Genomic DNA, 13294 nt, shown 5'->3' with positions numbered 1-13294 from the left:
CCCCCCCCCACACACACACACTGGTTTTGTGATGCTTCCGTGAAATGAAGATTTAATGGTTTTCTTTCCCCTTTTCAAACGCGAAGCATCAGTGTGTGTTACACTAGACCCTGCATCCTCCCTGTTCCCTTCCGGGGTCTGGGACCTGCCCCGGCCAGCCGGGCACCCATCTTCCTTCCTTAAGGTGCTTCCCCCAGACTGCCCTCCCCCTTTGCAATGAGGGCACTCGAGGGGAAATGGTGTCTGGTGGGCTGGGAGGTGTTCTATTTCCATACTTGAACGTTGTATCTTATCCATATTCACCGTTAATCGCTTTTGTACAAAGGCACGGTGCTGCAGACGCAGGCTCAGCTTCCCAGACAAGCGCTTGTCTTCCTGCCTGTGTGTCTCCGACGAGCATCCTCTGATTGTGTCGACCTGGCTGTCATTGAGCACATCGGCAGACATTTGTAACCCAGCAACTCTGTCTGCCTCTCACCGTGTCCCCAAACTTGGGTCTGGAGGGAGAAGGGCAAAGGATCCAGCCCGTCACAGTGTGCCCAAAGCAGAGCAGCGAGGGGCTGGCAGCTCGGGCCAGGCAGGCTGTGAGAGACGGCCGTCTGCGCGTCGGCGACGTCTCCAGCATGAGTGTGCAGGCTCCCTTTGCTGAGTGACTGTGTCTAGCGAGGCCCCGGGTGAGTGCCTGGGAGCCCAGGGGCTAGGTGCCAGCTGCCAACGGACAGGCCAGAAGGTCAGTGGTTTGAGGCAGTCTGCTGCTGTAAAGAATAACTACAGGGCAGCTCGCCAGCAGCCTGCAGTGTCCCTGTGAGTGGGCATCCACGGGGAGGCCAGGGGTAGCAAGCTTTGGTCTTAGTTCCAGAGTCGGGGACTGAGAAGTCAGCAGTTCAGACCTCTCAGAGGCAGCTTGAGAGAAGGCCTGCTGAGCTACTTCTGGGCACTTGGTGGCTAGCTGCTGACCAGGCCCGTGGGCTGAGTGGACGCCTCAGTGGTAGATAAGGATGGGTGGGCGTGATGCCCTGCCTGTGACCGTGTGACTGCGTACTGGCAGGGAGAGCGGGTGGGGGAAATGCAGAAGTAAGGGGGGCTGCCCCAGCTGCACAGATGCAAGGGGCACCTTGCTGGCACACTCCCCAAGCCAGCACGTCCCATCGTGTCACCAGAGGGGCGGAGGGAGGGGCTCAGGGGACTTCCTGGAGGGGTGTCCCGTAGGTGAATCCTGCCTCTGTGTGTCTGTGAACCCTTGGTCACTGCCCCTTGGTCGCTCAGAGCTGGTGAGAACTGGCACCCGGGTTTCAGGAAACAGGAAGATCTTTCTGCCGTTGAAGTAAATCCCACTTAGGACTGGGCGGCTTCCGGAGGGTGGGCACCCATGTGCATGGACAGAACTGGAAGCCTGAGCCCTGGGTGGCACGGCGGCTAAAGTGTTCAGCTGCAAACCGAAAGGCTGGACCCCGCCCCCCTCAGCCTCTCCTTGGGAGAAAGACTCGGCAGTCAGTGTCCTGTGGGGTCTCTGCCCTGCAGAACCACAAGGGCTTGGCCAGTTTGGAAACCTGACTGCACAGGCCTGCCTGCCCCTCCTTCCCACCCCAGCACAGGGGACAGGGCCACCTGCCCACTCTCCCAGGGAGCATTCTGGACTGGTACCCCACTGACTGGGCAGAGTTGGGGGCACGGCTGCTGGGTAGTGTGGCTGGTGTCACTGGAGGGCTGGCAGGGGCAGCGAGGGCCCTGGGGCAACTCTGCAGCCACAAGGAGCTGGTGGCACCTCGGGGAGTGTTGGTGCACCCCTGAGGGTGTGTAAACCGCTTGCCCTGAATGGACAGGCGGACAGGAATAGAGCCCCACTCAGACCGAGGCCTCCCAGGTCACCGGACAGCACTGCCTTCTTTACAGAAGGGTCTGCGTCCCCTGCAGGCGTGTGCCGCGGCTCGGGAGCTACCCTGAGTCCTGCTGGGTGAACACCCGTCACGGGCAGTGCGGCCCCCCTGGGTTTGCTTACTTTCCTGTGGGGACAGCTTCACATGAAAGCACTGCAGAGTAATGAGCACAAGCCAGTCAGCTCGTGCTTGCCTTTCATGATCTAAGCCCACACTGCCCCACATGCCTAACCCCACCTGCCCTCCGTCCCTACTCACTTCCCTCTGAGGTCTGTGCCGGGGCTGCTAGCCCCGCCCCACCAGAACATAGGTTCTGTCTGTGTCCATCCCCGCTGAGTTCCCAGTGCCCGCTGTCTGCAGTGCGCCTGCATGGTGAGTCGATCTGGCTGCAGCAAGCATTCCCCCGCCTAGGAAAAGGACCTGCAGGAAACCCACCCGAAACGATGGGACTGTGGCCATTCTTCCTGTGTGTCCCCCGCCGGCCCTGTGTGATGCACGTGCATTGCTTTGTCTCCTGCCCGCCCGCGTCCCGGCGGGGCGGATTGTGCCACGGTCCCACTGAGGGAGAAACACGAAGAAGACAGACCCTCTCTGCCGTGTGTCCGTCCGTCCGTCCGTCCGTCCGTCCGTCCGTCCGTCCCAAGACCCCAGCCTGGACCTGCCTGCTGTGTGTTGTGAACTAAGCTTGAGGACAGAGATGGGCTCCCAGGAAGCTGAACAGAGGCCCTCAGTTCCTGTCCAGCTCCCCGAGCCCCTCAGGTCATGGGGGGGCATCCTGCCCTTGCCCAGCCAGCCTGGGGGCCCATGCTGCCCCACCCTTGAAGGTCGGGGTGCTGTTTGAGCTTAGAAAAGCATGTCAGACATTGGGTGGTAGCACTGCAGGGCCCTATTGCTACCTGTCCTGGTTAGTTCTGGCTACCTAACTGCTGGGCCAGTTTTAGAAATGCTTTGGCCACGGGAGGATGTGAAAGACACAAAAGCTTGATGTGACCCACAAGCCGCGGGTCCCAGGACCTGGGGGCTAAATGCCAATCCCTAGACTCAAAGGCCCCCCTCTGCCAGGTCCCAGCTGCCCATCCCTGTATTATATTCCACACTCAGGGACCCTGGATGTCTCACCACCCCAGGGCAGCCTTCCCAGAAGGCTCCTAGTGGATAAAGGGCCCACGCTTCCAAGGCTCTCACTCCTACTGTGTCTGCCCCGTCAAATCCCGTGCTCAGAGCAGCGGCCTTCGAGCCTGATGCCAGTCAGTCAAGCGACGGACCTCCTTGGCCTGTGGTTATGACGAGGACGCTTTCCCCACCCAGATCACGACCGGCTACAACCTGGAGGATGACCGCTGTGAGTGCGTGGCGCTGCAGGACTTCCGGGCCGGCGAGCAGGTGCGTCTTTGCCTGTCCAGAGGCCAGGGCCCATGGGGCGAGGTTCTCAGGGCTGTGACTTGGACCCCTGGGTCCACCAAGAAGAAGGGAAGGGTTACAAAGGTTCTTGTGTGGTTGGCCTGATTGTTCCAAGGTGGTCGGCCGGGAGTGCTGTCGTGCTGTCCTGCAGATGGGGTTTCCTGAGAAGTGCACTTCTAGGGCCTTCAGCCCTCACCCAGGGCCTTCCGGGCCCTCTGCAGCCTGCCTCGGGTTCTGCGATGTGTGTGTCCCCCTGCCTGTGGGTGACAGGAAGACGTGTGTGTGTCCCCCTGCCTGTGGGTGACAGGAGGACGTGTGTGTCCCCCTGCCTGTGGGTGACAGGAGGACGGACAGGTGCGGAGTTGATCTGGTGTTGTACCGTCCCTCGTGCTGACCCCCCCTTCACCCCCGGCAGATCTACATCTTCTACGGCACGCGGTCCAACGCAGAGTTCGTGATCCACAGCGGCTTCTTCTTTGACCACAATGCACACGACAGGGTGAAGATCAAGCTGGGCGTGAGCAAGGGTGACCGGCTGTATGCCATGAAGGCTGAGGTCCTGGCCCGCGCAGGCATCCCCACGTAGGTGGCACTCACTGGGCTTCTTCCACTGGCTGGGCACCGGTGGTGGTGGGGGTCCCGACCCCTCCCTGCTGCTGAGGGAAGCCGTGGAGGCCTTGGTAGCCGGAGCCTTCTCAGACACCGACATGTCCCCAGGGGCATGCTCGCTGTTCCTGGGAGTGCACCGGGGGCCGTCCATCCTTGGGAGGGGAGTGGCTGTCACTGCCATTTCTTGTCCGTTTGGGTTTCTGTAGCACCTCTGAGCTCTGCAGTGATTGATCCATAGACCTGCCCCTGCCCCCCTCTATGTGGCTCCGCTGCACGGGAGGCATCTTTGGGCCCCAGGGCTCGAGAGCCCCTTCCTAGGGAGCTGGGTAAGCTGGCTCTTTAAATTGGGCTCAATAATCTTGACCCGAGATTACAGGGGTGGGGGCTTTGTGCCATCTAGACCCGTTACCGCCTGCTCAGCCGTGGGCGCATTTAGACTGCAGGCCGAGATTAGCACCCATAGGTGAGAGGGAAGGCCCCCCAGGGGGCTGCTGCTTGCACCAACCATGCTCTGCTGTCCCGGGCCCGCAGGGGTGATGGGGTGGGCACTCTGCAGATGGAGGGGTGCACGTGGGTGACTGGTCTCGCTTCCTGTGTCTGCAGCTCCAGCGTCTTTGCGCTTCACTCCACGGAGCCGCCCATCTCCGCCCAGCTCCTGGCCTTCCTCCGTGTCTTCTGCATGACAGAAGGTAAGCCATAGCTGGGCCACAGGTCAGGTGGCAGCACTGGCGGAGAGGAAATGGTGCGAGGTGAGCAGGGCAAACCCTCAGGGTGAGAGCTGCTACTGTTCCCTTGGTCAGTGCTGGGTGCCTGGGCCACACAACCTCATTGGTCACTGGAAATGTCCAGCGGCTTCATGCCAGGCAACGTATTGGGGTCCGCAGCACAGAGTACGGGACACCACCTCCTCACAGCCATGGAGTCGGCCTCCCCCAGCTCATCCCAGGTCCGACAGTGCTGGCTCCTTTGTCCCCCTGACACCCTGAGGGGTCCTTTGGAGCTCCGCTCATGGGCACTGCCCCAAACCTGCTAAATCCTGGCAGAACCAATGGGGTGGGAAAGAGTGAGTGTGTGATCCATGGATGGGACAGAGAGACAGCACCAGGGACCCCTGAGAGTGGCCCACTCTGGACTTGGATCCAGGAGATGTGCTGCCCAGCAGGCTGGGCACCGTCCCCGGACACAGGGAGACTGGGCCCCTGGGAGCAGCCCTGTCAGGCTGTACTTAGTCTTGTGCTTTGGCTCTAACTCCCGGTAGCCTTAAATGTTCACGTTCTTGCCCTGGAGGGATTGACGGCAAGGTGAGATGATGTTGGAACGCTCCCTGATTGCATGGAGTTTTGCTTGGCAATGTCCCTGATGGACGGCCACAAGGACAGACAGACGGATGTCAGGATGCTCCTAAGAAGCAAGGCTGGGGAGAGTTTGGCTCATGGGCGCCTTGATAAAGAACATCTGCTTAGTAGGCTGTCAGCAGAAAGGGGAAGGCTCTCAAGGACTTGGGCTGAGACAGCGGCCGCAGCACTGGGCTCCGGCATGGCCACAATGGGGAGCAGGGCCCAGGACCGGGCGGTTCTTTGTACGGACAGTCATGGAAAATGTGTCCCGTCGTCCCTCTGACCCCTCACAGCCAGTGAGATGGGTTCCTGTGGCCTGCGGGGAAGCTCTGTCCCAGAGGGCAGCCACTGGCCAGGCCTGAGGACCCAGGCTGAGAGCCCTGGCAGTCCGCCTTGCAGGGTTGCCGCTCCTCGATCCACAGAGAGGCCCCCTGCTCGGAGCTTGGAGCTGACCTGCTCCCTGAGCTCCTGTGGCGCTGAGGAGGAGGCGTGTTTTGAGGACAAGGGCAGGCCCAGCAGAGGGCATGGCGCAGGCCTGCTGATCCAGTGTCGCACACATGGTGGAGCAGGGGGCAGAGGCCACTGAGGAAGGACTCCAGGAAACACAGGGCCTGCAAGGATGCCGACTCGGGATCTGTGTCCTTCCCCAGGGCCTTGGGGCCACCCATCTTCTCCCAGGTGTGAGAGGGTTCACTCCTGACCAGCGTCAACAAAGCATGTTCCATCCAACGAAGGATGACGGACGCCAGGCTGTCCGTCACGGAGAGAAGGCTGCGGGGGAAGCCAAGGTGGGCTCCTCCAGAGACAGGCCGCCAGCAGCCACGGTGCAGGAACTGGGGATCAGGATCCCACGTGCCGGCTGCTTCCCCAGCTGCCCTCTGCTCGCAAGCCCACCCTCGTCCTTTTCTTTCAGTGTGAGACCAGCTTACGTTTGCTTTCTCAAACAAAGCCGGGACCCTCCCAGACTCCTCAGGGCCAGTGATTCTCTGTAGGCACAGAGAGCAGTGTGCCCTCGAAGGACGTCACTGACACCAGGAATGCTGTGGCTTTGGGCAGCCGCAGGCTGTCCCTTAGAGCGGGAAGCATTGGCAGTGGATGTTGGTTTGGTCTCATAGGGACAGCAGACGGCCAGGCCCCTGAATGGGATGGCATGTCAGGGCCCTTGCCGAAGGCGCCCCTTTTCTGAAACCTGTTGGCAGGTATTTGAGATGCTCACCTTAGTTCCACTTTAAATCCTGACATCTGAGAAACTCCCTGCCGCCGACCTTCTAGGACAGGGCAGAGCTGCCCCTGTGGGTTTCCCAGATTAACTCTTCACAGGAGTGGAAAGCCATCTTTCTCCCTCGAAGTGCTGGCCTTGAGACCGGCAGCCCCATGCTTATGCACTGTTACGCCCCCAGGGCCCTGGACAAGCAAGAGGGAGATGGAGCTGGGTAAGATCTGTGTCATCAGTCTCTGCGGCCTCCCGCTTGCCTGGCCAGGTGGTGGGCGGGGACACCCGGTGCAGTGGCTGGTGCTCGCTGCTCCTCAGACACGGTTCCCAGAGCCTTCCACCCGCTGGTGAGCCTGTTGTCACAGGAGTGTGCCACCCTGGTTGGGGAGCAGGCTCCTCACCTCCCCCCCTTAAAATCCTACTGCTGTCATGTTGATTCCAACACGGATAGGCCCCACAGGACAGAGCAGAGCCGTCCCTGTGGGTTTCTGAAACTGTGTCTCTAGGCGCAGAGAGCTTCACCTCTCTCCCGAGGAGCAGCTGCTGGCTCCAAACTGCTGACCTTTGAGAGTCGTAGCCCAGCACGAAACCTGCTGTGGTTCCCTGTAAACTAGAAAGTGGTGCTATGCCCAGCCGTGTTCCGGATCCCAGACAGACGGTGCTGCCGATGGAGCCGGGAGAGCTTTGACCTGGGAAACGGAGTTGCTGGAAAGGCGTCTCCTCCCATGAGGAGCGCTGCGGTCTCCCTCCACTAACAGGTCGCGCTTTGTTCCCGTAGAGGAATTGAGGGAACACCTGCTGGGGGACAGTGCCATCGACAGAATCTTCACCTTGGGCAACTCGGAATTCCCTGTGAGCTGGGACAACGAGCTCAAGCTGTGGGCCTTCTTGGAAGACAGGGCCTCGCTGCTTCTGAAAACCTACAAAACCACCATCGAGGTAACTGGGGGAGGCGTGGGGTGGGGCGCTGCTGCCCTGAAAGATGGTTGGCATGGGGCCGCCCTTCCTAAGTAGAACTCATGGGAAGCCTTGGGCCCAATCATCGGGCGTGTTTGGTCTTCATCGTTCCACGTGGTCATAGGGAGGCTCTAAAAGGTTGTGGAGAAATGAATGTAAAAGATAATGAGCATTTGTCATGAGCCTTTTGAAGCTTTCTTTATTCTCTTAAGTAAAAAAGTCCTTGAAACCCACTGCCCTCCAGTCAGTTCTGCATGGTAGCAACCCTCTGGGCTGGAGTAGAACAGCCACGGGTGCCCGAGGCTGCAGCCCCTTCCAGAAGCAGGGCCAGCAGCATGACTGGTGGGCTTGAGCCCTTTCAACACTGCCACCAGGGCTCCCGCTTACACGGCATCAACAAGCAGACGTGGAGGCAGGCCTATATTTACCACGTCAGACACGGCTCCTTCCCAAGGTACCATTGAGCCCCTGGCTTCACATACTTTATTCTTAGCCACCCGCCCACGTATCCACCTGCCCTTCTGCCGGCCAATTGGCCTGCAAGGGCATCCCTGTTCCCTCAGTGCCCAGGAAGGTGCTAGTGAGCATGGGTGAGCCCCGTCAGACAGGCTGGAGCCCCAGGGGCCTTGGGCGCCTTTTTCTCACTGGTCTTGTCTTATAGCCGCCCCCTTGAGGTGTCCTCTGCACACGAAAGCCCATCCGCTTTAATGGCCCAGTCTGATGTGGGCGTGGAGAGCATGGACGGAGTTCACACGCTAGGTCCCGTCACCCACCGGTGGTCGTGGGTGTGTGTCCGCTCCCCCATCACCCCCACGTGTGTGTGTCCGCCCCCCCATCACCCCCACCACCACCTGGTTCCACTGACGGCACCGCCCGCCTTGTTTTCCAGGAAGACAAGTCCTTCCTGCAAGGTGCCCCGCTCTCAGCCCGGGCTGCCATGGCCGTTAAGCTGCGCCTGGGTGAGAAGGAGCTTCTGGAGAAGGTGCTGCGGGGCGCAGCCGGGAACCGGGCGTTGTGCAGCCAGCAGCTGCAGGAGCGGGCGCCGCTGCCCCGCTACGAGGAGAGCGCCCTGGGGCTGCTGGAGAGCAGCGTGGCTGATGCGCGGCTGCCGCTCATGCTCCGGAGCCTGCAGCAGGAGGGCGGCGCGCAGGGGGCCTCAGGCCGGGCCAAGGCTGCTGAAAACGGGCTCGTCAATGGTCAAGACTCTGTCCCCCACGGGGCCCGAGCGGAAGCCAGGTGCTCGAGCCTAGAGGAGAGTCCGAGAGGGCGCCAAGATGCCAAAGAAGCCCCTTCCGCCAGCGCTGAGGACGAGGGCGCACGGCTCTGAGGGGCCCCGCTCCTGTGGGCAGCCACTCCCCTCACCCTGTGCTCCTGTGGACGTTTTTCTGCCAAGAGAAAGAGAGAGAGAGGAATATGTTTTTGCTGCTTTATATAAAAATGATTTTTTAAGTTATTTAAAATATCTAGCTTCCTTTTTCGAATGAGGTTGCCATCTTGCTTCTGAGAGCTAAGGGGAGGGCTGTCGTGCAGGAGCCTGCGGCCCCCACCCCCGTGGATGGGTCCCCTCTGCACCGGTGGGACTTGCGCTGTGGGGAACCCGCCCCTTTCTTTTCCGTCCCCTTAAAAAATAGTAGCCTCCCCCCTACCCAAAGAAGATGACTGTAAGGTGGCACCCTTATTTTTGATAGTTTTAAACGTTGATGATAACCCTGATTCTATAAAGAAATCGATCTGCTCACATATATCTGTCTAGTGATTTCTAGAAACGGGCTTCCTGTTGGTGGTGGTTCCCCGGGTCCTCAGCTGACCTTGGGGGATCGCAGCAGTGAGGGCCGAGCACAGCTCCTGCCTGCAGCCGAGGGTCCCCGGCCCCTCGCTTCTCACAGCCAGCTAGAGGGTTTCAAAGCCACACTTTTGACTAACACGCTTATTAAATGGAGACCGTGGTTAATGCCTTGGTCTGTGCCTGTTTTATGACGGATACATGCGCCGGGTGGGTTTTCCAGCAACCATCTTGGGTTCCCCCAAAGGGCCTTTGGACCTCGAAGTGGTGGTGTCCCCACTGTCGCTGAGGATGGGGAGGCAGTAGGAGACCTACCCTGGGAGAGGCATTGGCGTCAGGCCGCTTGCCTGCCCCCCACAAAGGGGGCTACTGTGGGTCAGAGGGCTGGAGGCACAGGGAGAGAGCCTCCTGGGGCGCCAACCAAAACCTCACTGTTAGGGAGGCCCTGCCAACTGATGACCCTGTAGGGCAGGGCAGGGCAGGGCGAGCTGCCCCAGTGGAAAGCCTCATCTTCTCCCGCCCCACACAGAACAACTAGTGTTTCGAACTTCTAATAGTGAGCAGCCCAACGTACAACCACTACGCCAGGAGGGCTGCTTCCTGGGGGCTTAGGAGAGGGAAAGGCTTGAGACAGTGCCCTGGTGTGGGGCAGCGACCACCACAGAGGGTTGGGGCTCTTGAGTTTTAGGTGCTCCACACCATTTCCTGCACAGCAGGATGTCTCGTTTGGAGAAGACCTAGCACTGTTGGGGGACCTCCTGATCTCACCTGGGGCTTAGGACCAGCAGCTACAAGGCACTGCCCAGGGCCTCTGGGGCACAGTCACTTAAGCGCTCTGCTGCTAGCCAATGGTCAGCAGTTCAAACCCACCAGCAGTTCCCCTGGAGAAAGACGTGGCAGCCTGTGGCCGTCAAAGCCACGGTCTTGGGAGCACTGTGGGGCAGCTCTGCTCGGTGCCACAGGGGCATCTGAGGGCAGTGGGGTTAAGATGACCTGGAGAGCGTGGGTATGGTCCTGAGTGCAACAGGAGCTGAGGTCACCAGCGCAGGGCAGCTAGAGCTCCTCGGCCAGATGTCCCGTCGGCCTCATCCCTTAGGTGCCTCTCACCCCCAAAACACCAGAACCCCAACCCTGCCAACGGTTACACATGGGGGGGGGTTACACATGGATGCCATCGCCATGGCTGGCAGTTCAGAGCCACCAGCAGCTCTGCCAAGGGGGAAAGGCTGGGGACCCTGTGAGCCAGCGAGGAGCCTCCGAGTTGATGCTAACTCAGAAGGAGCCTATCGGACGGTAAAACTGCCCCGTGAGTTTCCGAGGCTCGATGAGTAGAGAGGCTCATGAGAGTAGAAAGCCTCGTTCCCCAGAGGAGCCACTGCTGGCTTCAAACTGCTGCCCTTGCAGTTAGCCCAGCGCTTAACCCACTGTGCCACTGGGGCTCCTCTGCTCACAAGGACAGAGAAGAAAGCTCCCACATTACCTCCCCAAGGGCACCTCCCTGAGGGTGGGCTCTGGCAGAGGGACAGAAGGCCCTTCAGTGAGGGCGTTCATGATGAGCCTCTCTATTTTCCGATCGGATTGAAAGTTATCAAACCCGGTATTGAAGACGGAGTCAGAATACCATCCGTCCGGTGAAGACGGCATCATGGAAAGATGCACGGAGATGGAGTTGAAGGCGCGCTGGACCGGGAGTCTGAATCCCAGCTGGGAAGATGCTGCATCCTTCCTGTGTGAGATGAAAGGGGCCAACAGAAAACCTCGGAATGTCAGAGACAGTACCGTTAGGGTCTGCATCGATCGGGGCTCAGTGGGCAGGGTCTCCCGGCCCCGAAGGCATCCCTCTGGTCTCTGCTTCCTGTTTGGCACAGCCTGTTGTGCCTGAAGACTCAGGCGCCCGAAGGAAGAACAGCTTCTCAGTGTTGTCACCAGACGGAGCTGTCACGGGGCGCTGCCATGTCAGGTCTGACCTCCCGCCCCACTACGCACCGCAGCAAGCAGCGGTCCAACATCAAGGGTGGGTCGCCCTGGGCAACTGCTGCAGGAGAGCTCTGAAGTGACAGAGCCAAGGTGTCCCTTTGACACGAAGGCTCAGGGTCTCGGTGTCTTCAGCCACCTCGTGTACACCTGAAAGCCACCGGACGGTGACCAGGACTGATGCCCTTGAGGGACGACGCTGGGACAGAGTACAGAGCACCGTGGACCGTCGGAACAACCATCTGTCCTGGACGATGTGCTGTGGGAATGCACTTTGGAAACGGGACGGTGTGTCATGGGCTCACGGACTTGGGGCATGTCATCAGGAGAGACCAGTCCCCGGAGAAGGCCGTCTGCTTGGTAAAGTGCCAGGGCAGAGGTAACAGGAAGGCCTTCGATAGAGGGATTGAGATGGGCACGGTGGCTGCTCACGTAACCCTTGTGAGGATGGCACAGGACCGGGTGGTCCTGTTCTGTGGGTCCTGGGAGTCACTGCGAGAGACAAGTCCAAGGTCCCTCGCAGCAGCATAGGCAACAGAATGGAACGCTGCTGGGTCTGGTATCTCCCTAGCGACTACGATGTAGGAGCCCCTTGTCCGGGCCATGGTGCCAGCCCATCTCGGCAAGGGCTCCCTCTTTCTCTCCGGCCCTCTCCGTCACCCCGCACGACACCCTTCTCCAGAACGGACCCCTCCCGGTAACGTGCCCACAGCACGTGAGACAAAAGAGCCCTTTTCTTTGCTAGCTGGGGCAGAATTGCCCTGAGACGACTCCTACCCGCTGGTGAGCCCGCGGCACACGAGTCACCCTCACCCTCTGCCTCGTTCTGGTGTGGCAGGCGGTGTGCCGTGCTGCCTGCACACACCCTCGGAGCCGGAGCCACGCAGCATCTGAAAACCCAGGGAAAGTGATTCAATTGGCATTGAAGAGCCCTCACTGCCATCTGTCATGAAAATAGACCTTTCCCTCAAATCATTTTGAAGTTTACTTTCTTCCTCCCGCTTTGGGATAAGAGGCTGTCGAGGCTCGTTGTTGGAAACGCGCCAGTTACCGCTTCTGTTTCGTTCGATTTATGTGTTATTTGTGTAAACAGTTAGCAATTAGATTGCAGCCGTCTCAAGAAAAAAACAAAAAGCACCCAGTTTTTCGTGCAGGCTGGCAAGTGATAGGTGATCCCTACACCCCCCCCCCTGCCCCCAAGCCATTTCCAGAAAGATTCCTTGGAAGATGGATTGATTGTATGGCAGGGGATGGGGGGTGGTGGAGGGGGAGGGGATAAAGATATTAAAAATAACCCCACACTTCCAATACAGAATTGCAGGGTTGTGCTAAATTAAACCTTCACTTAAATAGAGGGAAATCAATTTTTAAAAAATCATTTACTCTATATTTTGGTGATAATTGTGCACGTGCTGAGAGAAAAGAATGACGAGCCAGAGACTGGACCCCAGGGCTCCATGGCTTCCAGGAACAGCGCTCAGCTGTGTGGTCGGTCGGTGCAGGGGTGCAGGGTCCGGCCTGGCCCAGAAAGCAGCTTTGCCTGTGAGGGCGGAGCTGTGTCCCTGGTGTCACTGATCTGGCAGGGTGGGCGCCCCAGGATGGGATGGCCGAAAGCTGGACACCTGAGCCCTGGGTTCCCCTGGCATATCTTGAATCATCTCTGCTGTACAGCTGGAATCGAGTGTGCAGGGACTGGGAGTGTATTGTAAGCACACGGAGAACCGGTCCTGTAAAGGGAGAGGCTGGGCCAGCCAGGTGGTTGGGAGGGAAGAGGCAGCCCCAGCAGGGACCTGATCTCTTTTGGGGAAGAGACCTGTCCCAGGAAGGCGGCAGGGTTAGTGGGTGGCCTGAGGCAGTCCAGGCAGGATGGCTGGAAGCTGTGTGCGACGGCTTCAGGGGTCCCTGAGCCGGTAGGTGAGGGTGTGGTGACAGCTGGCCCTCTCTGAACTGACCCCTCTTTTTTATTTAATCGTTTTATTAGGGGGTCATACAACTTTTATCACAATCCATACATACATCAATTGTGTAAAGCACATTTGTACATTCATTGCCCCCATCATTCTCAAAACATTTGCTCTCCACCTAAGCCCCTGGCATCAGCTCCTCATTTTTCCCCTCCCTCCCCACTCCGCCCTCCGTCACG

The 13294-nt window shown here is 59.3% G+C and overlaps 1 protein-coding gene across 1 annotated transcript in view; it reads left to right on the top strand.

Annotated features, from left to right (window-relative positions):
* SETD3 (SET domain containing 3, actin histidine methyltransferase) overlaps window positions 1-9345 on the top strand; it is a 37960-nt gene extending 28615 nt beyond the window's left edge. The window contains exons 8-12 of the mRNA XM_004699120.2: window positions 3186-3260; window positions 3694-3860; window positions 4491-4576; window positions 7216-7376; window positions 8284-9345. Of these exons, the coding sequence (XP_004699177.1) occupies window positions 3186-3260; window positions 3694-3860; window positions 4491-4576; window positions 7216-7376; window positions 8284-8721 (927 nt within the window). The 3' untranslated portion in view covers window positions 8722-9345. The remainder of the gene's footprint in view (window positions 1-3185; window positions 3261-3693; window positions 3861-4490; window positions 4577-7215; window positions 7377-8283) is intronic.
* The last annotated feature ends 3949 nt before the right edge of the window (window positions 9346-13294 follow it).

This window comes from Echinops telfairi, unplaced genomic scaffold (genome assembly GCF_000313985.2).
Source record: "Echinops telfairi isolate 266 unplaced genomic scaffold, ASM31398v2 ScPeMD7_18;HRSCAF=68, whole genome shotgun sequence".
Lineage (NCBI taxonomy): Eukaryota > Metazoa > Chordata > Mammalia > Afrosoricida > Tenrecidae > Echinops > Echinops telfairi.
This window is presented reverse-complemented; position numbering and strand designations above follow the sequence as displayed.